This window comes from Zalophus californianus, chromosome 6 (genome assembly GCF_009762305.2).
Source record: "Zalophus californianus isolate mZalCal1 chromosome 6, mZalCal1.pri.v2, whole genome shotgun sequence".
Lineage (NCBI taxonomy): Eukaryota > Metazoa > Chordata > Mammalia > Carnivora > Otariidae > Zalophus > Zalophus californianus.
In genome coordinates, this window is record NC_045600.1 from 113207646 (window position 1) to 113235266 (window position 27621).

General features: G+C 59.1%; 1 protein-coding gene and 1 long non-coding RNA gene across 4 annotated transcripts; one reads left to right on the forward strand and one right to left on the reverse strand.

The window, feature by feature from the left end:
- Nucleotides 1-611: 611 nt before the first annotated feature.
- Nucleotides 612-27286, reverse strand: STRA6 (signaling receptor and transporter of retinol STRA6). 3 transcript variants are annotated; one of them, XM_027568748.2, is made up of 19 exons: nt 27245-27286; nt 20989-21126; nt 17481-17547; nt 17005-17168; nt 15750-15889; nt 15130-15153; nt 14786-14952; nt 13317-13439; nt 10981-11048; nt 10791-10867; nt 10458-10519; nt 9368-9530; nt 6059-6134; nt 4854-4987; nt 3573-3690; nt 3388-3489; nt 2470-2633; nt 2087-2236; nt 612-1483 (listed from the first exon to the last, which is right to left on the reverse strand). In XM_027568748.2, exons 2-19 carry the CDS (start codon nt 21093-21095, stop codon nt 1314-1316), a joined length of 2076 nt encoding a protein of 691 aa, XP_027424549.2. In that variant the 5' UTR covers nt 21096-21126; nt 27245-27286; the 3' UTR covers nt 612-1313. The 3 variants fall into 3 exon arrangements, with proteins under 3 accessions (XP_027424549.2, XP_027424548.2, XP_027424550.2); XM_027568747.2 differs by lacking the exon at nt 27245-27286 and adding an exon at nt 24359-24394; XM_027568749.2 differs by lacking the exon at nt 27245-27286 and having other exon boundaries at nt 15750-15820; nt 20989-21530.
- On the forward strand, nt 2501-3704 carry LOC113908535. Its single transcript, XR_003515515.1, has 3 exons — nt 2501-2639; nt 2977-3183; nt 3579-3704. It is a non-coding gene; the product is annotated as an uncharacterized LOC113908535 (long non-coding RNA).
- Nucleotides 27287-27621: the final 335 nt, after the last annotated feature.

A 27621-nucleotide genomic window follows, 5' to 3' on the forward strand; every position in this document is an offset into this window, starting at 1 on the left:
CTACCCCTTGCTTCCTGTGTATCTGAGGCTGTGGTGGGGGCGCAGGTATGGGGGCAAGGAGAGAGGTTGATCTCCACGACTTGTGTAGACGTTTCTCAAGGCCCCACTGACCCAGATCTGTGGAGTGGCCATGTTTTCCCCACCCTCTGTAGCCCCCAGGCCCACAGTGGAGCCCACACCCTGAGTCACACATCCCCCGCCTCCACCAGTCCCCAGCAAGGGAAGGGACCCCCCCCTCGCAACGCATGGGGTCCATTCCTTTTAGGACAGCTCCGCCCTGTGCCTCCCCACCGCCTCCACACCTTTATTCATAATGCTCCCCGTCTTCCTGAAATCCCCCCTCCCCAAGTCCTGCCCATTCTTGACGACCCAGAAAAAGTTCTACCTCCAAAGGCAATGTCCACATAGCTCAGGGGTGGCGCCATAGGGTCCCCAGGCCCTCTACCACCCCAAAGGGATATGGCTATGGGTCCTCCTCTGTCCCACACCGCATGGCCGGCCCCACATGGGAGCAGAATACCCCACCCCACCCCAAGCCCCATAAATGCAGTGCTGATTTACTGGCAGTTTTCCCCCAAGTACCCCGCCCCAGAGGAGGACTGTTTCTCAGGGACAAGTTTATTACAGAGAGCACACTAACCTCTTTCATAATATCTAAAGGCATACCAACTGCAAAAATATCGGGCTCTCAAGTGTGGCCAGCTCAGTGTGGGGCCTGGTTGGAGCCATGACTTTGCTGCCCGGTAGGAGCCCATGGCTTCCTCCTGGGCTGCCTCACAGGAAGGCACGAGGCCCCAGAGAGGAGAGGGGGAAGCTGGAGGAGAGAGGAAGCTCTGTGTCTGGTTCCGTGGTGGTGCATCCAAGGCTGAGGTGGGGCTGAGCTGGAATGTGAGGCTGTTCTGGCCTGACTCACCGACCCCAGTCAGGAGAAGGTTGCGTGAGCTCAGGCTGGTGGCAGAGCCAGCCTGGGGAGGGGCCTGGAGGTGGCCACCCCAGTTCCATTGCCTCCCAGACCATGGCCGAAACCACTGATTACTTCCTCCAGAGCCCTCGCGCGCGCGGGCTTCCCAAGACCAAGGGGGCAGACCAGAGCGCTTCGGAGGCTGCGGCTGCGGGACAGACCTCCACCCAACCACAGCGCCCCCTGGCTTCTGGTGCTGGCAGCTGATGCCGATGCCGGGAACTCGCGGGCCCAGAGGCTCCCGTGGCTGGGAGGATGCTGGGGAAGCTGGGAGGGAGGGGGCTGGAGGGAGGGGGCAGGAGGGGGGGGGAAGCACCCCAGCACAGACAAGGACACGGTGGCTTCCCCACCCTCAGGGCTGGGCTCCGTTGACCTGGGCACCCGACAGGGTCCTCTTTCGGAAGGCCTGCAGAGCCGGATTGTGCAGCAGCGTGTAGGCCAGCCCCCAGCGGGCCCTGCCTTGGCGGGCCCTGGGCCCTGATCCCCTGGCCACGGGGTCCTTGGTCTGCAGCAGCTGCATCCCTGAGAAGGAGAGACTTTCTGTGAGTCACTCAGCAAACACCCAGCCACGCCCCAAGCAGTCTGAAAATCCCACGTGTAGTGCTGGGGAGGCTGGGGGGGTCTGGTGTTCCAGGGGCCTGCTCACTGAGCAGGAGGTGGGGAGAAACGTGGGCTGCAGAGGGGTGTTTGTAAGGGCTCAGGATGTCATCTTGCTGGTGGCAGACAGAAAAGGGAGGGGACAGCTCTATGGAAGGGCCTGGAGGAAGGGCTGGGACAGCCAGCCCAGTGCCCCCCTCCCTACTACACACTTTCCAGGCAGGGAGGAAGCGGGGAGACATCTATTCTGTGTGTGAGAAGGGGGTGTGTGTGCACGCTTGTGGAATGGGGAGAGGGAGACAGGGTGTGTTTGTATCATGGGAAAAAATCACCCTGACAGGGACCAGGAAACTTCTCACTTCCTTTCTCCCACAGGCCTCAGAGGGAGAGAGGAAGTAAGCATTTTCCTGCCACTCTTACGTTGTTGTACGTTGGACATGCATCCCATGTGGTGGGGAGGAGGCGTGCCTCGTCCCTTAGAGAAGGGGGTGGTCTCAATTCCCACCATCCCCCGGGGGCAAGGTGCACCTTCTTCTTCCTCCCCCTGTCTGAGGCCATCCTGGGGGGCCCGGGGAGGCCGGGGCTGCTGGGTCTGCAGGAGCAGGGCGCAGAAGGCAGTCGTGGCCGGATGTGACTGGCTGGCCTCCATCTTCAGGAAGCTGCAGTATGTGTGGTAGCCTGGGAGGGGTGGAGGACGACGGTGCTGGGGGGAGCAGGGCCCCCCTCCCATGCACCCTGCCCCCGAGCAGATGGCGCATGCACCGCACGTGGGCCCACTGCCCACACCTGCCCCACGGGGTCACAGACAGGCTCTGGGACAGTGCCACGTGGCCCAGGTCAGGACAGACCCTCCCTCGATGCTTGAACGGCCTGAGCCACCGTTGCTCCTGGCCCCTGCCCAGTGACCTTACCGGGGTCGAGAGTGGCTGCTCGAGGCGGCAGCAGGCTGAGATCCATCTGGCCAAGGTGGACGGCATTGTAGACGGCGGAGAGGAGCACGCGCCCAGCGGCCACCATGGTGCCCACCAGCACGTTGATGAGGAAGAGGAAGAAGGTGGCTGCGTAGAGCACTCGCCTGGAGGTGGGGAGAGAAAAGGCCGAGGCTGCCCCCACTCCCACACACACACAGAGCCTTCCTCAGGGTCAGGGTCAGACGTGGATGAGCACAGCTGCTGTGTGTTTATTGACGACCTACCATTTATCGAGTACACCTTCAAAGCACCCTGCCCTGTGCTGGGCCTGCTCTCTCAAGCCAGCTTGCCCCCCACCAACCTGGGAGCGGGTGTGGTACTCTCTCCTCTATAGAAGGGAAACCGAGCCCCAGAGAGATCGGGTGGCTTAGCTAAGGCTGTCTAGCTAGTCAGTGGCAGACCTGAGGCTTATGGCCCGGATCTTTGTCTCCCACCTCCCTCCTCTAGGTCCTTTGTCCACCGACTCTGAGTCCCTCCTGGCGCTGAGGTCCTCCCACAGCCTTTCCACCTATCATGGAAATCATGTTTCGATTAACCTCCTTCCTGTAAAGGGAGAGGCACAGGGTTTTGGAAGACACAGAGGATCCAGGGGAGAGCAGTGCTGACCCCCAAAGCAGGAAAGGCCCGTGGCTCATATTTCTGATACGGTAACAGGTGAACAGAGAAGTATTCCCGAGTAGGCTGGGCCACTGTTCCCTTTCCGTCTGGGTAAGGCAAGCTCTCCTACTCCCCACTGGGCTTCCCGAGAGAGAGGACAGGGAGAGATGGCAGTGGAGGGAGAAAGACACAACAAGAAAGACACCGAAGGAGAGGCTGAGGTCCTGGGGGGAACCACAGCCCAGGGGGGAGCCTCCTCACCGGTTGGTAAGCTCTGGGTGTCCATGGTGAGTCTCCAGGAAGACCCAGTGGGCTGCCATTTTCTGTAGGACCACAGCCAGGGCCAAGATCAGCCAGAAGGGCCTGCAGGTGGGGTGGGGAGGATGTCAGTATTAGTAGCCCTCTGGGAAGTGGTCCCAGAGCCCTCAACTCTTTGCCTCTCTCACCATGAGGACTCCAAGGATCGGAGGAGCAGAAGGTTCCTGCCATGGAGGACAGGCATGAACACCAGGAAGGCAAGGATCATGGTCCCCAGGAAGAAGATGATCTGCTGCACCAGGAGCCCTGCAGGATGGGGAGGTGCAGGGGGACGGACATTAGGCTCTGCGGGACCCAGCCCACCCTGGCACTCCCAGGAACCCAAGGGCTTAGGAATGGCGCAAGCCCGGATGCAGATTCCTGCTCTCCCACTGCCTAGCTGTGCCAGCTGGAGCAAGTTCCTCTACCTCTCTGAACTCCGGTTCGTCCTCTGTCGAATGGGGTAGTGGCCCCTACCTCAGAAGGCTTGTTGGGACGATCCAATGTAATGTCTGTGGCAACTCTTTGAAAACCACAAAGTGCTCTGCAAACGTTATTTTCCCCCAATTGCCCCTGAGTCCTTGGGGACAAGATTGCATTTTAGATTAATGTTTGCATTCCTACTGGCCAGAGACTGACACAGAGTTGACCCCAGAAAGCCGTCTATTGAAACAACTGGCTAGTTGTTTACACGGCGTAATGCATATAAAAGAGCTTGGGAGGTATAAAATCTACCAAAATGAGGAATTACAACTTTTTGTACTAGTCATTCCTCTTCTCCTTTATCATTCTTCTCCTCTTCCCCCAGGGAGGTGAGAACTGAAGGAACCGTCAGGGAGGGGAATCTGGCCCTCACTTTTTGCAACACTGACCCCAGGCCCCTCACATTTCAGAGGGCTTTATTCACTGTACGGCCCCTGGGAAGAATCAGAAACTTGGAGGTAGGAGGGGTCCTGGAAATTGATCTAACCTAACTCTCTCAGAGCAGGATCCGCTTTGCAGCCCCAACAGTGACCACAGAACCTTGCTTGCATATCCCCGGTGATGGGGATCTCATTGCCACCGAGGCAGCCCACTGCGGCATAACACTCTCTTATATAGGCAGGAATATGCCTCTTTGAAGTTCCCACCTTGCAGCCCTGGGTCCACCCTCTGTGTAAACGGCTGGTGGCCGTGAGGGGCTATCCTCACGTGAGGGGCATCCTTTCCCCAGGGGCTTCTGCATCTGCACCTCCCTTCCCGAACCTGAGCGAGCCTCCTAAAGGCAGAGAAGGCAAGGTGGGCCCCTCTTCTTACTCTCGCCCCAGAGTTTGCCCCAGCACAGGCAGACACCCAGGGACAGCCAACACCTGCTGGGTGTTCTCCCCTCCCCAACTAGGGCCAGTTTCTGGGGCCAGCTGCAGCCAGGTGGGGTGGCAAGGGGGGCTCACCAAGGCAGGTAAAAGCCGTCTGGTAGGCGCTGAAGCTCATCCAACAGAATATGGCCTCGCGGGAGGGGTGGGGACTCTGGGGCAGGGGGCCCAGGTCGAAGGCGGCCCCTCGGTGCAGAGCTTGCAGATTGGCCCTGGTTGGGGGATGGGGGGGAGGGGAGAGGAAGGCAGGGATCTCAGAGACCACACACACTCCCTAGATTCCTCCTCTGGTGGAACTCCCTGTCTACTTACAACCTGTGGCCACGGACAGGAAAGCCAAGGGCTGTGGGAGCCCTGCAGAGGTTACTAACCCAGCCTAGGAGGTCAGGTAGGGCTTCCTGGAGGAGGTGGTATCTGAGTAGAGTCTTAAGGGATGATAAGAGTAAGTTTCAGAGCAAGGTAAGGGGCAAGGCCGGGATCAAGGGAGACAAGTTCAGGCGAAGGCTCAAACCTGAGCCAAGTCAGAAAAGTGAGGAAACAACAGTAGGGATGGAAAGTGACTCGGAGATCAGCTACCAGGGCAGGAGGCAAGGTTCCAGGCAGGCAGAGGCCTGAGGGCCTGAGTGCCAGCCAAAGGAGGGCCAACCCTGGGGGAAGAGATCCCTGCGCAAAAACCCTGGGGCCTGGCAAGTGCACTCTCTGACATTGCTCCCCTTCCCATGCACCCTGCTCACAACTAGAACCTTCTTTCCCTCTCCACTCACAACTCAACTCCATATCACTCCCCGTGAAAGGGCAAGCGAGACAGTTTGGCATTCAGTGGCCCATCACAACCTCTTCGGTGCCCCAGCGCCAGCCAGGTCACCACCACACCCACCCTGGCGTGTGGCAGCCTCACCCCTGCTGCTGCGTCTTACACAGTCCCTCCGGCCCCGGAGTGCCCTCTCCCTCCCTCAGCTCTGGCCTCTTCTTCGGATCCCAGTGGAGGGCTGGCTTTCCAGGCTGCCTTCCCCATTGAATCAGTCCGCCCAGCGGTCCCTTCTCAGAGGGCCAAGTCCACCCCACAGCCCTGCTCAGCTGAGCCCTGTATCACTCCCACCAGACAGGAAGGCCCCACCTTCCCCACCCACCACGGGGCAGCTGGGCGGGGGACACAGGGACAACCTGGGCCTGCAGTGGCTCTCCCTTCGTCCAGCCCCAGGCCCTGCCCCACAGGCCTCCTGGCTCAGGGCTCCCACACCGCTTCCCCACATCTGCACCGGGGGTCAGACCCTGCCACTGACCTGTGGGTCACCAGTGAGCGGATCAGCATAAGGGAGCTGAGCGAGCAGGACAGGACCAAGGCCGAGATGTAGCAAACTGGAGGGGTAGAGAGGGAGCGAAGCAGGAGGTGGGAGCCCCTGAACTGCCCCCAGGGGGCGTGCCTGGGTGGGAGTTAGTCCTGCCCCATACCCACCCTCCGCCCTGAGCGGAGGCCCCTTGCCACCTCCCCCCCCCCCCCGCCCACCTCGTTCTCCGATGCAGTACAACCCAACAATCTCAGCCCTCCCCTCCTGCCCAGTGACGTGGTGTCCAGGACAGGGAGAGGCCAGCTCCGAGGCTGCAGACCTGGTCTCCACCCTTGTCTCGCTGCTTCCATTGCTGTGTGATCCCCAGAGAGAGATGCCATCCAACCTGGCAACTGCCTCCATCTCCTTGGGTTCCTGGCCGTGTGGCCTTCAGGGGACCCCTTGGTCTGCCAGCCTCGGCTTGCTCATGCCTGGCTGCCCAGCTCCCAGCATGACATGGGCCATAAACCCCATGTCATGTGTGGGCCCACAGAGGGTGTGAGTCCACGTCAGTGTGCCCTGTGTCCTTCAGAAGGAGGGAGGTGACCACTGCTACCCATCTCCTCCGGCGGTGGCCCCTCCTGCCCAGCTCCCTGCCCCCCTGCCATGCGCACACATAATGAGTTTGCTGCATCCTCAGCAACAGGGGAGAATGCACAGGGCGTTGTGAGCAGCCGAGGTATTGAGGACTCGCAGGGATTTGAGGCTGCAGCTCTCCCGCCCTCCATCCACACCCCGCCTCGGTCTGCACCCCCACAACAACCCCACCGAAGAGGCCCTGGGCCAACCCGGAAGGGAGGCTCAGCGAGAGAGCCTGACCCACCAGTCACACTGCTGGCAAGTGATGGGCTGAGAGACCTGCGACTATTCCCAAGCAGACCCAGAATCAGCCCCCGGGTGCCTGCCCCTGATCTCATCAGTCATCCAGGGGAAGTGTTGCTGGTGCCCGCGTCCCATCCAGAGCCTCGGGAGTGGGTGCAAACCCACGGGGAGAGGCACGCACTAGTCCCACGTAGCCTCGGTGCTGGAGAGCGGGGTCTCGGCGCTGGCAGCACAGCGGGGCCCCTGGGGCTGTGAAAACCCCTCATGGCCCAGGCAGCACCCCAGGCCAATTCAGTCAGAATTTCTGGGTGTGGGACCCAGTCCCTAGCTTTTGTAGTTTTGCGTGCAGCCTGGGTTGAGAATCACTGCACTGGGGGCTTTCCAAAGACAGAGGCTTCAGGACTCATTTCAATCAGCAATTGACTGAAATCAACCAACCCACAGGCAGGTGTCGAGTGCTTGCTGCAGCGGTTCTCAAAGTTAGGCTTGCATGGGAATCACAAGGCGGGCTTGTTTGGATCCTAAAGGTGGGGACCCACCCTCAGCGCTTCTGGAGTCCAGCAAGAAGCTTGAGCCTCGGGATTTTAAAGAAGTTACCAGGCGATTCTCAGGCGCAGCCAGGGTCGAGAACAATGCTACAGAAGAGAGCACTGGGCATGTGCAGCTCTGCTCGGCCCCACTTGCCCTTCGGGAGCGAGCTCAGCAGCAGCAGGAGGGCGTCCTGGACATTTCCTGCCAGGTGAGGGGACTGCCTGCTGAGCCTGCACAGGTGAGTGAACGGGTTAACACAGGGTGAAGGGTGAGCAAGCCCCCCTGGTGCCAGGCCTGGCTTTTGATCTTCATCCATCTACCTCCTGCTCTTCTCTCCCTCGATGGGTTCCAAACTTGGATCTCTCCAAACCCCGGTACGCATAAAATCTTCCTGCTCTTTGCTTCCTCTGGGACCCTGCTTGGTAGGTAGACCTGACTTCCCCCACGGGATGGAGGGCCTCAGGGACAAGGCTGCCTTTGTAGCTTTGACACCTTTTGCAGTAGGGAAGTTGAAGCCCAGAGAAGTGAAGTGGCATGCCCAAGGTCACACCGCTTATAAGTGATGGAACAGGAGTTCTAGTCTAGTCTGCCTGACTGAGAGGCTGAGCCCTCTGTGAGCGGTGCCAGGCTTATGGCCCAGGTGCCCAGTGGGCAGCCTAAAACAGCTCTCAGTGTTCAGAAGACATTAGCTCCTTAAGCTCAGGAGACATCAAAGGGCCCCTGGGCCCAGATATAATCTCAGTTCAGACGCTGGCTTGCTGAGTGGCTTTGGGCATAGATCTAATCCCCCTGGGCCTCAGTTTTCCTCATCTGTGGACTAGGAAAGTAAACACTGCTTGCTCTGTTTGGTGCCTGAATCCAAGAAGATCCAAAGTGGAGGCCTTGAGGCTTGGAAACTGCAGCATGTGATGTTAAATGTTGGTGTGGGGGGGTAGAAGCAAAGCCCACCATCCTGAACAGGTCACTTCCCGCTCTGAGCCTCATTTCCTGTGACGCGAGTGAGGACTGATGACAAACAGGGCTGCTGTAAGCAGGAGGCTGACCCTGGGCGGAGGTGGGCCATGTGGGCTCCTGCCTGTGGTCCGGCTTGCGGCCAACTTAGAGAAATCTCCTGGGGACTCCAAGTCAGCAGATGCTGCAGGCCCCAGGATTCCTGACCACCAGGCCTTGTCTCAGGATGGTGGAGAGAGCCCCAGCAAGGTGTCAGGAGACCGTGTTCCTCTCTTCACTCCACTCTGCCCAGCTGTACAACCCCAAGTGAATCCTTCCCCGCATGTCAGGTGTGGATATTTCTCAACCTCCTCCACAGGGGCCACTGGGAGGACCTGGGAGGTGGTGTAGGTGGATGACCGGACTAAGGGCTAAAGGAGGCATCAGACCCCAGAAGTGGAGGCTGGTATGGTTTCCTAGCCCGGGGGCTCATTGTCAAGGGAAGGAAGGAGAATAGAGATGGCCCAGGAGGACAGGGACTGGGGACAGGAAGCATCTCCCTGCCCAACCCCACGCCCCCTGCCATGGTGATCAGCTCAGAATCCAGCCCAGTGTCCCACACCACTGCCTCCTTCCCTCCTTCCCTCCCCTCAGCAAGGCTCAAGGGGCTGTCCCCTCAGCTCACACAACCCGAGGACTTGCCCATTCCCCTGCCCCTGAGAGCTGAGCAAAGACACTGGAGCTGGGGGTGGGAGACACCACATGAGCTGAGGGGCCGCTCAGATGACTCCTTCAGGTCTCAGAGACCTGGAATTGGAAGCTGTGACCACCCCAGTTTGGAGGGGAGGCAGTCGAGACCCAGAGAGAGAGGAAGGGACATGCCCAAGAGCACCCCGCATGTCCCTGGCAGGCTAGAACTGAGCTGGGGTATCCGGCTCATGTCCCCACTGGGCGCCCTCCAGGGCTCCCAGGAGGCCTCACCTTCCAGAGCCCACAGGTGATGCTTCACCAGCCCCACCACCTCCTGCCTGTCCTCTGAGAGCATGATCCCGAAGCCGGCCAGAAGGTAGGAGATGTCCGTGGTGATGCCCGCCCTCACCTTCTGGATGGTGGGTACCACGGCCACCAGCAGCAGCAGAGCCACCTGGAAGAGCCCCCACAAGGAAGGTGCCAGGACCTGGCTGTGCTCACACCAGGCCCCCATCCCAGAGGAAGTGTTTCCTCAGCTCCCAGGGAGACTTCAGGGCAGAAACTCCGGCAGCGCGCAGGCTGCGTCCCCATGCCCAGCACCCATCAGAGTTCGCGGCCCCGAAGCAGTGTCCTCCCCAGCACATTGCAAAGAGATAGGACTTCAGCCTAACAGGCCCCAGCTGCGCTTCCAAACGGCACAACTGTCCATCTACACCTTTGTCTACCTATCAGTCATCTATCTAAGCTGTGGAATAGAAGATTTCCAATTTCCCACGTTGGCAAAAGCCAAGTATCCTATAGATTATCTCAGGCATTGAAGCTAGATGGACCTGGGTTCACATCTTGACTACCTTGAGGTATTAGCTAGAGGAACTTGGCCGAGTCAAATTCACCTGTCGGAGCCTCAATTTCCCCCATCTGTAAAATGGAGACAAATTATACCCACCTCCCAGGATTTGGGCTTTTCGGTTTTCTGGGGGTGGCAATGGAGGGGAGTATTTCTCAAACGCATATTATTTCCGAACTAGCCAAATCTGCCTAAACCTTCCCAAACTGCTCAAAGAGGAAAGTAATTCTATTTCCTCTGTTTTACAGCGGAGCTAATGGGTTCAGGGATGTTGAATAACTTGCCCAGGGTCACACAGGAGGTAAATAATGGAGCAAGGATTTAGACCCGTGTTTGTATGACTCCAAAGCTCATGTTCTGACTCTACATGAGCCCCGTGAGAGTTGACCCCCCCTCTCTTCTGGGCAGGCCAGAAGCAGCTGGACGGGACTGTTGTTGAGGCTTTTGGAGAGTGGGGCTGGGCCTACGCTGTCCCACGCTTGGCAGTGGGGGCGGGGGTCCAGAGGCAAATGGCACGACAGGGGCAGGACCTACCTGGTAGATGGCTGTCCCTGTCAAGGTGGCTGAAAGCACCAGCTTCAGAGGGAGTCGGAATCCTGCAGTCCCCAAAAGGAGGGATGTGGTAAGCCCCAGCCCCACCCAGGCCTGGGAGCCCCATTCCCTCCCAAAGGGCCCAGGTAAAGGGCTGGGGCTTACAGGACCCTGGACCACCAAAGCCGGGCCAGGGGCTTCCCCTTGTCCCCAGCTGGGGCTGTTCCTCCTGAGGGGTTCTGGGGGTTCTGGGGGACGGGAGCTGGCCTTCCACGGCAGCTGTTCTGCACGAGGCGTGGGTGAGGTCACCTGCCACTCTTAACCACAGCTCCATACCTCGCTGTGGAGTGTAGATGTAGTTTCGGTAACAGATCCAGGCCCAGGATAGGAAGCCATGCTTGGAGGTGTGGGAGCTGCAGAAAGACAGAGGCAGGCAGGTGCCCTCAGGAGAAGCCCCCGCCCTGGGCCCGAGCCCCAGAGTTTGGTTTCTTTGTCACTCTGCCCCACCAGCTGCCTAGGACCTCACCTGCTTTCCAGCTTCTTCCGGCAAAGGAGGGTCCTCAGATATTCCTCACAGTAGCTGCTCTGCAGCCCCTGTGGAGACAGACAGATGGACGAGCAGATGAGACCTGCCTGGAGCCATCCCTGGGGCCCTGGTCAGGGTGTCACAGTGAGCCCATGGTGCTCCATAAAAACCTCTTGGCTGTGGCAGGGTGCAGAGAAGAGCCAGCCTGTGGGGATGAGGTCCATGCCCCCCAAAGCTGCCCTTTCTCCTCCACAACTAGGAGACTAACCAGTCTCCTAAGAACACTCAGCACTGAGCGGTTCATCCTAAGGGCTGTGTCCAGTTCTCTCCTGCTTCACTTAGTCACATCTGCTCACTGCTTCCCCCGCCCCCCGCCCCAGCCCCCTGGCCTCGGCTAGCTGAGACTGGGGCAGAAGGAAGCCTAGGTCCCATGGGCACATCCCTGAGCAGGACACAGGATGGGGCCGTTCCAGGTCACATCCCCCAGGCCTCTCTTGCTACACTCCAGGGAGATCACAAGGGTGGCCGGGTTTGTCTAAGCCACATTCCAGGCCGTAAGCTGCCTGCTAAGTGCCAGAGGCCCGTGGTAAGGTGGGGTGAGCCCTTGCCCCTGATCATTAGGAGAATACAAGCCTGTCACCTGTTGCCATGGCAACACGCGCACACCACCCAGGGTAGGTGTGGGTCAGCTCAAAGCTTGACTGGGGCCTCTGAGGCTTAAACCTCTCTGCCCCAGGGCCAAAGAGGATTCTATTTCTTCCAGGACTTCTCGGGAGGAGAGGCATGCCTGGAGGGAGAAGTGAGGCAGCAAAGATCCCTGGAGGAGGAGGGAGAGGGCCCAGGGGGTAGAGATGTGACCAGTGCACTGGAGACCCTGGGGTAGCCGCTCCCCTCTTCTGAGCCAACTGTAAAAATGAGGGGACATCAGGCTTCCCCAGAGGAGTGTGAATGTCAGGAGGCCAGTAGTGACTGCACTTGTGGTCCTACTGCTACCAAACCCAGAGTCGGGTGGGTGCATGGAAGACCCAGGGCGGCCGCTGGAGGACCTGAGCCCCCAAGCCTCTCTTCCCTCGGTCCCCTTCCCTCGTCAGGGGACCCCTCTGGCTTCCACCCCAGCCCCCCTCCTGAGCCCCAGGCGCCCGGTCCAGCCACCCACCACATCCCCACGACTGCGCGTGCACCCCCCGCACACCTGCCCACCTCCAGTGTTCGTCTCTCAGCACCTGGCACCAGCAGCTCGCTGCTCTGTCCTCTAGGCCACACTGCGAGCCATGCCTTCACCCTCCCTGACTGAAGAGTAACCGAGCCCCTTGGCACCCGGGTCCTCAGCCTCTCCTGAGGCTGTCCCCCTCCCTTTGAGGGCCTCTGTAGGGTGGTTTTCTTCTTCCTCCTCTCCCACCAAGAAGAGTACTTGCCCCTGTCTCCGCCCTCACCCATGGCCGTGGGCTGGACCCCAGCTGCACTTCTCACGTTGCACCGGGACTATCTGTTGCTGCCCGCATCTCCCCCAGTGCCCTGGGAGCCCCTGGGGGTTGGTAGCTCTGAGTCCACTGTCCCTTGCTCAGGGCCTGACACTTGGTAGGCACTTAGAAGGCTTCTTAATAAGATTGCCTTGTCTTGTAAGAATTCTCTCTTGCTATGATTTACCCACCCATCTATCTAAAACTTCAGAAATAGCTGCTGATTATCTAACATGTGCTAAGACCCACCCAGTGCTACAAATTACACGCGAACAAAACAGACACAACCCGTGTCTGCCCCTTTACTCCTCTTTCCTACACCTGCAACACCTTCTCCTTATTCTCTCCCTGCTCCAGATCCTCCCTGTCCTTCAGGGTCCCTATTGAAGTCAACCTCCTCCAGGAAGGCCCCCCCAGCCTGCCTCAGTTCTCCCAGCCCACCCCTTTATCCGACTTTATCAAACCATTCGCAGCCTAGAACTGATTCATAATGCGACTCTGCCCTGGGAGCTTCCTGGAGCTCATGGGCATCTGCAGAGCTCCTCGGAGGCACCAGGCTCCCGGCCTGTCTCATTTCTCCAGCTGGAGCCTCGGTGTTTCAGAAGAAGACCTCAGACTGCCCTGTCCTCTGGTCCACCCCCCCGTTGATTCCCCGCTGTGCATGCAGCTGGGTGCCCCAGGTATCCCGGGTGCCAGCTGAGGGCCTGGCCTAACCTTCGCTCCAGGAGGGAGGACTAGCCTGTCACTTGGTGACCCGGCAAATATTTTTGAGCACCTACTATGTGCTGTGCCCGTGCACAGGGAGCCAACAGCCGTGCAGGAGTTCAGGGCATCCTGGGGGCTGAATAGGAGCCCAGGCCAGCCCTGCCCCTTTACCTCAGAGCCCGCTCCTGCCGTGTTCCTGAAGCTTCTCACCAGCTGCACCGGGTACCAAAGGCTCAGGAATCCGAGGCCCAGAAGCAGAGGCAGGGAAGCCAGCAGGGAGTAGTACTTGTAGATCTAGACAGACAGACAGACACCCAGACACACCTACCTTCTGCCTTCCTCCCCTGACAGAAGACCAGGACCCAGTTCCCTTCCCACTTCTCTCCCACCTGGCTGACGGTGCTCTGAGGCTTCCGGTCCCCTCATGCTCCCCCCTACCGGGGTCACTCAGCACAAACACTCCCGCTCCCCTTCTGAGGCCCTGCGGACCTGCTTCCCCCTCTCCCGGGCTCTTGGACTCCCACAGCCCTTAGAAGAAATCCCCTCCTCCCTGCTCCAGGGGGCTACCGTGGGGTCTGAAACCGGGGCTACCCCCTTGCTATGTTCCTTTGTCCCTGGGCTCTGGGCACAGGCCCCTGAAAATTAGACAAAGGCCAAATATTGACTGTGTACAGTTGTGACCTGGGCATCAGGGAAGTGCAAGCCCTACCTCCTGGCACTGAGTCCTTCCCAGGGTTGGGCTCCTTCTGCTTTCACTCATTTATTTGTTAATTCAATACATTTTTACTGAGAGCTTAGTATGTGCCAGGTTCTGGATGGTGAAAAAGACCCACCCAGTCTCTGCTCTCAAAGAAACCAACTAATCCTCATCTCTACCCTGGAGGATTGGTGGTATCCACTCCATTTACAGGGAGGGAAACTGAGTCTCAGAATGGTGACACGGTTCCCTCAAAGCACTTAGCATCGCCTGGCATCTTTCTGTATATTTATTTATTTATTGTTTCTTCCCTTCTGGAAAGGCAGCTCTTGGGATGCTAGGGACTTCATCTGTCCTGTTCACAGCTATATTCCCACCGTGCTGGGAAATGTCCCTGTACAGAGTATGTGCTTCAGATACGTTTGTGGGAGGAAGGGAGGAAGGGAGGGTGGGAGGGAAGGAGGGAGGGAGGAAGAAGCTGGGTTCAAACTCAGGTTGTCTGGCTGAGGCCTATGCCTCCACCCTTTGGGCACTCCCAGCCAGCAGTCAGTGAACCAGGTTCTGAGGTTCTAGAATTCTCTTTTCAGCCCTCCCAGTCCATCCCCCCAATTCAGGGCTCGCCTTCCTCCATCTCTTCACTCCCACCCCAGCCTGGCCAAAGGAAGGCTGGGGAATCAATCATGGAGGGGTTCCAGGCTTCCCCTTCCTCCTCCCCGCCCCCTCCCAGACCGGAAGCTCCTGAGGGCAGGCCCAGCTCCCTTGTCCCCTGCTCTTGCCACAGAGTGCCCAAGGTTGGAAGGGCCTGCGTTCACAGGAGGGGAATTCGGTGCAGAGTAGAAGGCAGCACAGACGTCCAGCACATAAATAAGAGGAAAGGAGCCTGACCGGTTTATGCAGTTCCTTCATGCCCCTCTGCCTCAGGCCATTGTGAGTCAGTGGTTACCTTGGGTGCCTGAGGACACTCTGCGTTCTGCCAGACCTGGACCCCAAGGTGAGCCCAGGACAGCATGCTGCCGAGCAGCTGTGCGGTTCCTTGCTTGACTGTGGCACAGGCGGCCAGAGGGTAGTAGAGGGCAGGGTAATAGAGCAGGGCGATGATCTTCCAAGACCCTGGAGGGCAAGATGGGCAGAGGGAGCCACGTGATGGAGAGGCAGATGTGGGGCCCCCCGCAGGCCCCTCTCCTGCCTCCCGCTTCTGAGCCCCTCGGCTGGTTCAGGGAGCAAGAGCCCCACATTCACATTCAGGTTCTGACTTAGTACCAGCGTTTGTGATCTCGGGCAAGTTACCTCTTGGACTCTCAGTTTCTCCATCTGTAAAATGGAAATAATGGTACTACCATTAGCCAAGGCAAAACGAGAAGGTAGACAGACGTACAGGGCTTAGCACAGTGCTTAGTCTGTTGTCAGGAAACTGAGCTCCGACTTTCCTATTGTTCCCTCCCCTGACACTCAGCCTCCTCCGGCGTGAAATGGAGCCAACACCCACACCGTGCAGAGTCATTGTGAGGGCTGGTTGATCTAAAGAGGTCATGTTGAGGACAGTGGCTCCTCTTGGTGGCAACTGTCCTTGTACCGTCACTTCCTTGAGCCCAGCTCAATTGTCCAGAACCCCTCCTACTTCCTGCCCACCCTCCTTCACTCTCAGGGACCTGAGCTGTTCTGGGAGAGGGGTTGGCACAAGAACAGAGGGGGTGGAGAGGGCAGCCGTGACCCGATAGCTGGGACCAACGAAGGGCAGGTGTCGTGTGGTGCGGCTGGGAGGTCCGCGGGACAGCATCTTCTTGGCGGTGGCTCACGACGGGGATGGGAGATACCTGACTCACTACGGAAGAGCCTGCCCCATGCTCTGGACGCCCACCCAGCCCAGCCCACCAGTCCAGCCCCAGGGCCTCAGCTGTGCTGGGTACCTCGGCTGGGGGGTGAAGCCAAGGGCAAGAAGGGCAGCGGGTCCTTGGTGGTGAGCAGCAAACACAGGGAGCTGAAGAGGACCACGAAGACAGCTGCAGGCACTGTCCAGGCCGTGTCCCCCGCCAAGAAATCCACGGGGCTGGTGCAGAGACAGGGGCAGGACAGAGGGGCATTGCTCGGGCCCTGCACCCCCACGAACCCATGCCGTGTTCCGTTTGTCAGGGAGGTAAAGATGGAAACTTTCCAGAAGGAAACCAAGGCCCCGTTACCCATTCATTCCACAAGTATCTGTGGAGTGCCTCCTGTGTCCCAAGTTCTGGGCCCTGGGGCAAAGTGACTCAAGAACTATGCGGCCCCCACCCTCACACAGCAGGAACAGGCCCAAGCGCTGCTCCCTCCGCCCACCCTGGGAGCCCCAGGAAACAGCTGCCTCCACACAAATCAGTCTGACTGGGCTGGCAAATCTTCAGAGAGCTCGGAGAGCCACAACATCCTTACGCTACAGCCACGGCCCTGGCTTGGGTGTGGCCCAAGGCAGAGGGCAGACTGCGGGCACAGCTGTCCCAGGCATCGGCCCTCTGGGCAGGCCACTCAGACCCTCTGTGTCTGTCCAGCTTGACCTCATGCCCTGAGGTCATCCGCTTCCTTCTCCCCCTCCTCCCCCCCACCCCCAGGCAGGGCAAACTCTTACCTGGGCCCACCAGTGACAGAAACCCAGGCTAGTTCTCCACAAAACCATCATGGCAGGACTCACCTTGGTGTATGGCCTGGGCCTGGGAGGCAAGGCTGTCTACACTGGCGCTCCAACTGCTACCTCCCCCAACCCTTGGATCTCTCCCATATGAGCCTGCCCAGTTCCATCTCAGGGTCATCCCTGTCCCAGGCTCTGGGGTTATAGGACTGAAGGAGACAGGGGAAGAAAGTTCTAGCCATGGGGACTGGAGATCAGTCCCTCATAATCTGCCATTAAGCATCAGGGTCCGAGTGATGCCCTCAAGGGAAATGAGGGTCAAGATGGCACAGGATGGCCATCGCCTGTCCAGACCATGGGCCACCTGAGGAAATGCGTCCTGGAGCCAGGCCCTGTTGGGCTGGTGTCTCCTGGGTCTGGGACAGGAGCAGGTGGGCCTGAGTGCGGCCCTCCCCTTCCCTCTGGGGCTCCCGCCTAAACCTGGGGATCCAGGTAGGGGCAGCGAGAGCCTCGGGCTGAGAGAAGTGGGGATGTCACTGAGGCCACAGCTGGCTTCTAGGTACCTAACAAACCCCCACCGTCCCAGAGTGGCCCCATCAGCCGGGCCACCTGAGTGGGGGCGCCCCAGCCTCGGCACCAAGCTGGGCAGTCCAAGCCTGCCGGGCCCGTGGTGGGGTCGGAGCCGGCGGCACCTCACGAGCACAGCCAGCAACAGCAGCGCAAGGATCTGAAAGGAGAGCACAGAGCAGGCCTTGGGTGCCCAGTCCTTCCCCGAGGGGCCGAGTCTGAGGGCTCGGCCTCAGCACCCAGGACAGCCCTACCTCCCCGGGCACGATCACGCGGCAGACTGCCGACTGGCCAAGAGAAGGGTGACAAAAGTCAGAGAGGTTGGACTTGGCCCGCATCCTGGTTTGGGTCCCCACCCTGGGCGAACTCCCAGAGTTGGGGCTCCCGGGGTCCCCCCTCGCCAGCCCCAGCAGGGAGCTCAAGTCCCCCTGCCCAGTCTGGCAAGAGGTGGTCGGCCTCAGGGTAGACTCACCGACAGCAGGGCCAGGCCGGCATGGAGGAGGCCCGTCAGCAGGCTGGGGTGGCAGGTGGGCAGCACTCTGCAGAGCAAGGGAAGGTTGGCTCAGGCCTGGGTGTGTAGCCGGATTTGGGGTTCCAGGCTGTCTACCCTGGAGCTCTGCCCGCCACCTCCCTCCAGACTCCGATCTCTCCTCTGCAAGCTGGCCCAGCTCCACCTTCTAGGGCTCGTTCCAGGGTTTCCATGCCCCTCATGGTGCGCCAAGCCCCATGCCACGCTCTGAGGTTACAGGGCTGAAGGAGACGGGGGGCTCCCAGGAGAAGGCATGGCAGAAACAGAGTGGGCCAGCTCAACCCGGCCCCTCTTCTTTCTCACCCATTCTTCCTAGCCTTCAAGGCCACTTCATTCCCCCCTCTTCCAGGAAGCCTCTGACTGCTCTAGGCCTCACAGACCTCTCTTTCTCAGAATCGTGGCGGAGCCTCTTGCCCGGGTGGAGCAATCGAGTGTTTGGTCCTACGATTTGCCCTGTGGCATTTGATGTGAGTTTAAAAGATGGTTAGCATCTTTTGAGGCAAAGAAGGGCAAAAGGAGCTCCGTGCAGAGGGAGGAACACGAAGAAGTGAAGTGACAGGCAGCTGACGGTATGGCTGGGGCCAGGCAAGGCTTTCCGTTTGCCTGCAGTCTATAAGGTTGCGGGCAGGCCGGGAGCAGGTCACAGAAGGCATGGGAGGCACTAGGGAGCCATTGAGGGTGTTGGAACAGGCCGGTGTTCTGGATCTGGGGAGATTTTGAATAATAACAGCAGTAACTAGTACTTACTAAGGATTGACTACGTGCCAGATGCTGTTTGTTCCTTGTATTAACTCAGGTATTACTGACGAGGTGGATGCTATTATTGTCCCCGTTGTGTAGACAAGGAGACCAAAGCTCAGGGAGGCTAAGTATCTTGCCCAAATCACACAGGCAAGCAGCAGAGTAAGGATTTGAACTAAGGTCATCTGGCTTCCTTCCTCTGACCAGGAGGGAAGAGGTAAGGAGTATGGAAGGAAGTTTTAAGTTGAACCATATGAAAGTGTCATTTCTGTACATCAAAAACGGTTGAAAATTCATTTTCAAGGAGTTCAATGTAAGCAACGACTGGGGAAGGGAGATGACAGGCTGCACCTCAGACGTGTATAGCAGGAAGAATGTAGATGCCTGGAGATGGAAGAGCAGAGGGAAGGGGGTTTCCAGAATGACTGCAGAGTTTTAGGCCTTATTCCAGGAGGAGAGGTGAGGACCAGAATCACACGTAGCCAAGGAAGCGAGGCTCGGTCTCAGACACTCAGAGACAGAGGCCGGACTGCAGAGTGGTGAGGACACTGAGACAAAGAAGGAGCGGGACAACTGTTTCTAGAAGTTAGTCTTTGAGCGGGAGCCTACAGAGGGCCCCACTCAGAGGGAAAAGGCCGACTGTCTGGGGTGCGGGCCCTGATACCCACCCCCATGTCACCCCCCCCCCCCAGCAGAAGGGCCTGCCAGTGACCCTGGTGCTGGCCTCATGCTGGGAGGGCAGACCGGGAGGGAAGCCTCCAATTCCCCAGGCAGCCCCGTGAAGTGGTGGGGAGGTGGCTGTCATCCTGGACGGCTGCCACAGGCATTCGTGTCCCCAGGCTCTGGCTGTTAGTGATAAGTGGACACCATGTGGGCAGATGTCAGGCTGGGTACATGACCGGGTCGGGGGGCTCTGGCGGTAGGAAAGGGCCAGCTGGGCTTCCATGGATCAGTCCCGTGCCCACAGAAGACCCCACATGGCACAGCCCACCCCCATCAGACTCACTCCCTTCCCAATCTTTTCAACCAGGTCTTCCCATCATGAGGGCACCCGGACAAGTGTGACCAGGAGACAGAGTCCGGCCGGCCACTAGCACTGGTGCCCACCAGCCCGGACCAGCCTGCTGGGGGCACACCGAGGTGCGGGGGGGGGGGCCCCCATCAAGAGCGCTCGGAGCTTCAGTGCACCATCTCCCTGGGGTGTCTGACTCACTCAGGGAGAGGTGGGCCCAAGTTCAGCTCCTTGGGATTCCCCTTGAGCTTCCACTTTTGGGGGTGGCCCTGAGGGGACAAGCAAGGCCACTTGGATTGGCCAAGTAAGTAGGGTCAAAAACAAACCTTGTTGTTCCCTGCAGTGGGGGAAGACAGCTGCAGATTCCAGATGCCTCACACATTAGAGTCAGTGCTCCCCATGGCCCGGGCCCTGCCACGTACCCAGCTTCATTCTGAGGCCATATCTGAAGAGCCCGGCCCCAGCCAATGCCCGGGCCCCGAGGCTCCCGAAGACACAGCTGCAGATTAAGGTCTGACCCCAGGTCAGGATCCATATCCTCATGGGGTCCTGGGCCCCTCCCCATTCTGCTGCTTCTCCCACTCCAGAACTATGCAGCAGGGACAAGCGGAGCCTGTGGGCTGTCTGGAGCAACCAGAGAAGGGCACGGCGAAAAGCCTTGCCGACACAGAGCTGCCGACCAGGTGGCCAGCGCCCTGAGTCCTCCCAGCATGAGGCCCAGCTGGGGCCTCTGTCCCTGCCGGTGACCCAGGCCTGGCCAGGCCACAGCCCCAGCCCCTGGAGGGGTGCACCAGCGTTTCTCCTTTTCTAGTTTCGGTTGTTGATGGAGAGCAGATGTGTGCACATCTGGCTCGGCCACCCCTACCCCCCAGCCTCACCTTTCCAGCTCCCCAAACCCTCAGACAGAGCAGGGGGGTGGGGGATGGGGCGAGGGCCGGGAACAATAAGAGGAGAACCAGGCTCTGCGGCCTGCACAGGCCAGGCGTCCTTGGCAGCACGTGGGGCCCAGGGAGGCCCAGCCCCGCGGCCGGGGTGCCCAGACTAGACAAAGATATGGTCTGGCAAAGGGAGCCGTGGGCCGAGCCCTCTGGCCACACTGGACTGGGCCGAGGCTGCCTCCCTCCCCTGGGCTCACCTGAGCACTCCTGCAAAAGAGAAAGGGCCTCCTCATCTTCATGGAGACTCAGAGCTGGCCAAAGGCATTGGGCATCTTTCCTCAAGGACCCTCCGCCCAGGCTTTCTTCCTCAGGCCTCCCCCTGCCCCGGGCTACCCAGAAAGCCTGACAGCTGGTGACCACCGCACCCCAGGTGGTCACCACAGGGACCAGGAACCCCTTGAAGGCAGGCCCAGTTTCCCTCAACCACTCAGCCAGCACGCTGCATCCCAGCTACCGGCCAGAGCCGCCCCAGACCGGACGGATCTGAATTTGCAAGGAGAAGGCCCAGGAGGTTGTATTTTTAACAAACCACATAGGTGCTTTTGAAGGGACAGTCTGGCCCAGGACCCCCACCTCAACACTGGGGCCAAGGCCATTATTCTCCAGTAACAGGAGTCTGAAGCCCAGAGAGGCTGTGACTTGCCGGGGGTCACATAGCAAAGGGCCGCACGATTCATCTTAGCAGTCCTTGCCCAGGGCCTTCCCCATCCCCCCAACAGTAACCTCTGCCACACCCCACTCTGCTGGCAGACAGACTTACCCCTCTGGCTGGAGCTCCTGGTCCCCCTGGGGCTCATCGATGTACCAGTTGGAGTAGTCATCTGTGGCCCCGGAGGAGGTCTGGTTGCCCACTGCCTGGGACGACATTCTCCGGCCTTTCTCCTCTGCCCCCCCTCCCCTGGACAAGTGGGGAAAAACCACTACAGACGTGAAAAGAGGCTTAGGGAGAAAAAAAAGAAAGAAAGAAAGAAACCCAAACAAAGAAACGTTTCTGTTTAATCCTAAAGGTTACTTTCTTGCTTTTAGCTTTCTGGGAAAAGCCCGACTGGGAGAGAGGGCCTGGGCCGACCCGCTGGCACAGGGAAAAGGGGAAGGGCTTCTCGAGTCCCTTCCCGTCCCTTCCCGCCCCGTCTTGCCCGCTCCTGCAGGGAGTTCTCCCCTTGGGAAGAGGGCGGCCCTCAGGGTCTTTGGGGCTCTTGCCAGAGCACCTGCCTGTTCGTCTGACCACCAGCCTCTGTGCAAAGGCCCATTTTCAAAGAAAGTTTGTCCAATCCAAGCTGCCCACAGAGAACCCCCCCTTCCTTCCCCCCTCTCCAAAGCCACCCAAAACGACCCACAGACACACACTTAAGGAAGGGCAGGGAGGAAGGAGCTGCAGAGATGAAAGGGTGGGCGGGCAGCAGGCGGGCCCAACACAGCTGGACCCTCCCAGCTGGGCTCCAGGTCCCTCCTGCCCTCAGGGGTCAGCCCAATCCCCCTCTTTGTTCGGCTCCCCCAAGACAACCCCCCAACACACCCCACCCCCAGCCTTAGCCTGCCCCTCTCTGCCTCCTTTGGCCCTCAGTGATGGGATCACATCATGGTCCTGACAAAATGTCCCCCCCTAGGGTAGGAGGCCCCAGCTCCACTGGTGGCCTGAGCCCTGCAGGCGTGTGGCCAGGAGGGTCCGGCACCAGGCTGCGCACACATACCTGCCCCCTGTGCCTCCCCCAAGCACCCACACCCCTGCCCTCTGCATCTGCAGGGCGCCGCACACACAGTCCAGCATTCGGCAACCCAAGGAGGCAGCTGGGGCTGGACCAGGGGCGGAGGCAGGGAGGGGGAGCCTGTCCACTCCTTCTCCCGGGTTTCCATGAAGGAGGCAACATGCGTCTCCCTGGTAAAAACTTCTAGTTTCTCCAACTTGATTTCACAAGGAGGTAACTCACCCTCATGAGGCGGAGATTAGTCCTCTAAACACAAACCAGACCCACGGGTAAGCAAGAAGAACCCCTCCTATCCATGGCTCCTCCCATGCTATGGGGTGAGGGTGAGGAAGGCAGGGCCCAAGCAGGGGCTGGGGATCCCTCTCCATCCCCCCCCCCAAGCTGTACCCCTAGCTGGCTCCCTTCCCCCTCCTGGCCCCAGCTCTGGAAGGGAGACAAGATGCAGATAAAGACAGTGATCCCTTCTCAGGCACCTGTCCCTGGGTGGGGGTCAGGCCCCCTGAACATTTGAGGGTCCCTGCCTTCCAATACCCCAGGGGGCCCTGGGCCACACACACCTCCCCCCCCAGCTAAGGCACTCATTCCACAAGTGTTTTTTCTAAAGGCATTCATCCATTTATTCTTTTAGCATAAATTCACTGAACAACTACTAAGTTGCAGGCACTATTCTGGGCCCTGGGATGTGAGAGTTTATGCTTTGGTGGGGACACAGATGAGGAGGTAAATAACCACGAGTCTGAGTCTTCCTGTCTACAAAGGGATGATGTATACCATAGAAAGCTGAATTTGGTCCAAAAAAAATGGGGGGTTCTCGAAAAAAGAAATCTTTTCATGGAGATCTGAGGGCAAGGAAAAGTCAGCTGTGCAGAGGGTGGGGGTCTTGAGGATGGGAGTTGGAGAGAAGGAAGTGTGTATCCTGAGAGAGGGAACAGCCCCCTGGGGTGAGGGGGTGCTCCATGGAGACTGAGCTTGAAATGCTAAAAGCTCCCCATGCAAACTTCGTAGCCAGGCCCACGAGGCCTTCCAGGATTAGGGCCTGAGTGCTCTGTCGGCCTTGGCTTCTCCCCGCTCCTTCCCAAATGACCCTCTTCCAGGAAGAGGGCTCAGAACACCCCTCCCCAGCCCCCCACCCCCACAGAGTTGTCAGTGGCAGCTGACTCAGAACTGAACCTGAGCTCTCTGTGATGCAATGCAGGAGCCCACACTGCCCATCTGTTCCCAGGAACTTGGGGTGAATCCAGCCTCCTAAGCCTGGCTGTGATGTCCGGGGGGCAGAACTCTGCCTCTTCTCTTCTTCCTCCCTTATTCCGCTGGTGCACACACAGTATGGGGCTCTCGGGTGACGAGGACTTTATGAACTGGGTTTGGCCAAGCCATTGCTCGTTCTAGTGACCACCACTCCTCCACAGGCCTGCCCTGTGCAGGCTACTGTGTATGTCTCCAGCCAGGCATTTCAGAGCCCTCTGCTCCAACACCAGAGCCCCGCATCCACTTCTCTGCTCAGGAGTTTTGGACCTCCAGCCTAGAGAGCAATTAACTTCTATCTGATCTTAAATCCCCCTGGTGATATCTCCAACAATTAAGAGTCCAGTCTGTGATGGAGAGCTCACTCCCTCTACACAAGGCAGCAATGTCCATCGCTTGGCAACTCTGCCTGTCAGAAACTGCTTCCTTCCCTGGAGGAAGCCTCCCCAGTCTGGTTTGTTCATTCATTCATTTACGCAACAAGTGTTGATTGCATCCCAATTATGCGCCAGGCAAGGTTCTACATGCTGAGAATGTAGCAATGAGCAAGAGAGGTGCTGGGGGCAGTGAGGAGGCAAACGTGTCATGGCGCTGGGAGGGAAAATAAAGTGGGGCGAGAGAAGAGACAGAAAGACAGGAGGTGGCTGCGTTAGGCTGGATGGTCAGGGAAGGCCTCGCAGAGGAGATGACGTGTGAGCAGAGACCTGGAGGGAGAGAGGGGTACCCAGCTGGGCACTGAGGAAAGACATTCAGGCTGCCTGAAGAAGGCTCCATCAGCCTCAGGGGCTGAGCCAGGCTGGCAGGAAGGGGCCCAGCTGAGCCCAGACCCAGTCCCTGACCCAATCCCTTCCCCACAGCACCTCTCCCCCCACAAACCCCGCTCCACCCCCGAAGGGACTTGCAGTGGATGCCTTCTAGCGGCCGCCCCCGGGGACATCCCAGGGCCCATGAGATCACCTCCCTCCTCACTGGGGAGATGCAGAGGCTGCCTTCAGGGAAGCCCCAACCAGAGGTGAAGAAAATGTGAGCTTTGTCCCTCTGCTTGGGTGTGGGCACAGGGGACAGAAGGCAGCACCTTGATGGAGGCCACACTGGCAAGAGGCAGGAGCAGGCCCAGGGGGAAAGAACATAGTTCCTATATGGCAGTGGGAAGTGCCCTGGTCAGGGACGCAGCCTTACCTGGGTTTGAACGCTGGGGCTGGCTGTGTGACTGTGAGGGATTCCCTCGGCCTCTCTGGGTCTCAACCCCTCCTCTGTCCCAGGAGGGGTGGGGCTTCCAGCCTAGCTTTGACTATGGGCTCTGCTCTCCCTGAGGCCCCTACTCCCTGACCTCAATGACTTCATGGCCCAAGAATGTGGAGCCAGCACACCAGGCACTGGCTGTAGCGAGAAGGTCAAAGCCACAGAGGCTGTGACGACCCAGGTGTCCCCGATCGTCTTCTACCCACCCTCCTGCCCACCCCCCCACCCCCCCGCTGCTCCCCCATCCACGCTGGTGGGGGCAGGGAGGGAGGCAGGCCAGGTGGAAGAGCCATGGATACTGGGGGGCTACATAGCTCAGGCTGGGAGGGGGACCCCACTTCTTGAGTCCAAAGTACCTCCTCAGCTCGGAGCCGGAATGGCTTGGTGCTTGCATCTGGAAAATGGGAGGGTTGGTGCCAAGGTGTTAGGAGAGATGCCACCCGGCCAGGCTGCAGGCAGGCCAGGAAATGTACTGAGAAGAGAAAGATGCGAATGATGTGCTCCTGACTAATTTCTCCACCTGGCAGCAGAGTCCACAGCTGACCCACGGGAGTTGGCTTTATAGGGTGACTGATACCCAGAAGAATCGGAGACTGGTACCTGCCATCTGGAGAGTGGAGGGACTTCAGAGACAGACTGCAGAAGTTCCGAGAAGAGAGGTGGGGAGGGGGATTTATAAGGAGACGTCTTGGGCAGTCTTGGAGGCTTCCTGGAGGAGGGGGCCTGGAGCAGGACCCCAAGGTCAGACAGGGTCAGCCATGGTAGTAAGAATGAGGTGCCTTAGGAGAGCTAAGAAGGGGAGTCTGGAAGGCAAGAAGACAGGGCAGGGGTGCGGGTCTGGTGTGGTCTGCGTGAGCCCATGTGGGTACATTCAGAAGAGGCTAGTAGCAATACCTGAGGGGCTCCCAGTGGGGCATAGATTGGGGGCTGCCTAAGCCCTGCTCACTGTAAGAAGGGGTCACAAAAAGCTTCTGGGTCCTGAGAAGACAAAGGCCATCTGCTACCTGGGCCTGGCACTGAGCTGCTCTGCTCTGCCCCTAGGGCTGGAGCTGGCCCATGAAAGCTTTGGGACAGGGCTTCCTTCCTCCCCATGTTTTTGTTCAAGTTGAATAAATCTGAGGAATGTTTGCGTCCAGGAACAGAGGCCCACGTGTGCGCCTTCAGCAGCCTGTGGTTATCAAAATCTTCAAAGGGCAAAGTGCTAGGCTTAAAAGGAGCTAACAGTGGGCCAGAGGCCAGCAGCATCCCCCAAATCTCAGAAACACCCCCAAGGGTTCCCCGATCCCCCAGAGCACCTCCAGAATCTCAGCAATATCCCCAGAATTATAGTAATACCACAAGAACTCCTGGAACCTCACTGTCACCCCCATGAGCCCCCAGAACGTCAATATCGTACCAGAACCTCTGAAACAGCTCAGAACCTTGGTCCCATTCCAAGGACCCTCAGACATGGACAAATCAAGCACAGGTTGGAGCATGATGGTCGGAACCACAGTGAGCAGTCGCAGAAGGTCCAGAGACCCCCATTGCTTGCCATGCTCCCACCCCAGCCCTGGGCTCTCTGAGTCCGACACATCCCCCCAAAAGTTGCACAACACCCAAACTTCAGTGACACCTCAGAGAGTCTCAGCACCATCCCTAATCCCCAGCTTTGCAGCAGAGAATTGCCAAGGGATGTTAGGTCCAGAAGTGGGGTGGCGGGGGGGGGGGGGGGGGGGGGGAGGGGGGCGGAGCGATGGCCGATGTGCCTGCCTATACAGCTGGGTCCTGCCCATGGGGTCTCCCGTGGAGAGGCAGCCAAGTCAGGTGCAACCCCATGCAGGCCAGTGAGCTCCGGGTCCGCCCCCATCGACAGGGCGCCCTTGTATCCGACTGACACGGGTGCCTAACCTGTCCCCAGACACAGATTGACCCCGCTCAGTGGCATGTTATTGGCTGCCAAGCTCGTGAGGGGAGAGTGTGGATGGCTCTCTACCTCTTAGCTCTCTACCTCCTATCTCCCTTGCCACGAGGGCGCGTCGGAAGCATCACCTGACATGCCCTTCCTGGAATTCTCCTGTCCCCCGCACCACCAACATCATCGGACATGAGGGATTTGGGCCAGACGGCTCTGGCGTGAGTGTAGACCCTGGTGAGGGGTAGGAGGAAGGTGGCCATCTGTGTCAGGGAGCAGCATGTCCCTCCCCTCCCAGAGAGCTGGGCTAGAACTGACTCAGAGGAGGGAAGCTAGGGAGGCAGATTTCAGCCCGGGACAAAGGTAGCTTTCTTACTCTCACAGAGGAGTGAGCCCCGAATCAGGGGAGGCAATCAAGAAGAGGGTGGTAACGTCAAGATGCTACAGAGGGTTTCCTGCCTTCAAAGGAGGACTGGCAGGAAGGCCATGAAGATTCCCCCAGCTACAGGAGCCCCAGATTCTCCCCTCCTGGCATGTCCTTCCTGGCGTGGTGTCACCATGGTCTGGCCTTGAGATGTAGCCTTCATGCTGCCCTCCCTCCTCACTGAGGAACTGACAGTTAGATCCCCTGAGTTCTCTCTTTCTCTTTCTCTGAGTTCTCTCTCCTTGTTCCCTCCTGGCTGCAGAATAGGGCTCTCCCTCAGCAAACCGTACTCAGACCTGACTCTTCGGACGCCTGTCTCCCTGTCTTTGGAGCCGGCACTAGCTCCCCAGTGTCCCCCAAGTACAGCCATCTCCAGGTCTCCAACTTCATCCCTCAGAATTGCTCCCTGCTACCGTCCTGCCACCTTCCCGCCTCCAAGCCTTTGTTGGGGCCCTGTCCCCGCCGAAGTGCCTTGCCCCTGTGTCCTCTCCTCGTCCGGTCCTACCTGGCCCGCAAGGCTTGGCTCCAGCCCCAGGGTGCTCCCCAGCAACTGAGGCCTCCTCCTTTGAGTGCTAGTGCCAGCCCTGGCTAGGATCCCGGAGGGCTGGCTGCTTGTGCAGTCTCAGCAGATGGTCCCGAGCAGGGTCCCCAGCACCTGCTTTAGAAGGTGTTTGATCTCCTTCTCCCAGAAAAGCAGCTCCCGCCTTCCCACCGGCTCTGGCCCTGCCCCTCCTCCCACCCCTCAGGCCTCCTGCCCCCCACCCCAGGCCTCCCGCCTGTGCAGAATCAGAGAAGCCCACCCCACCCCCATCTCTCCAGCTCAGGCCCTCAGCCAGGCTGGGCCCCACATAGCACACAGGACGGCTTGTCTCCAGAGAAGCC

Bases quoted from the DNA above. Each gene is read 5' to 3' on its own strand.
- STRA6 (XM_027568748.2), bottom strand. From the start codon at position 21,095: ATGTCGTCCCAGGCAGTGGGCAACCAGACCTCCTCCGGGGCCACAGAT. The intron at 15,154-15,749 runs GTACCCAGCACA...TCCATTTTACAG, and splicing joins GGCTTCACCCCCCAGCCGAG to ATGGAGAAACTGAGAGTCCA. The intron at 10,868-10,980 runs GTGAGGTCCTAG...GTCTTTCTGCAG, and splicing joins CGGAAGAAGCTGGAAAGCAG to CTCCCACACCTCCAAGCATG.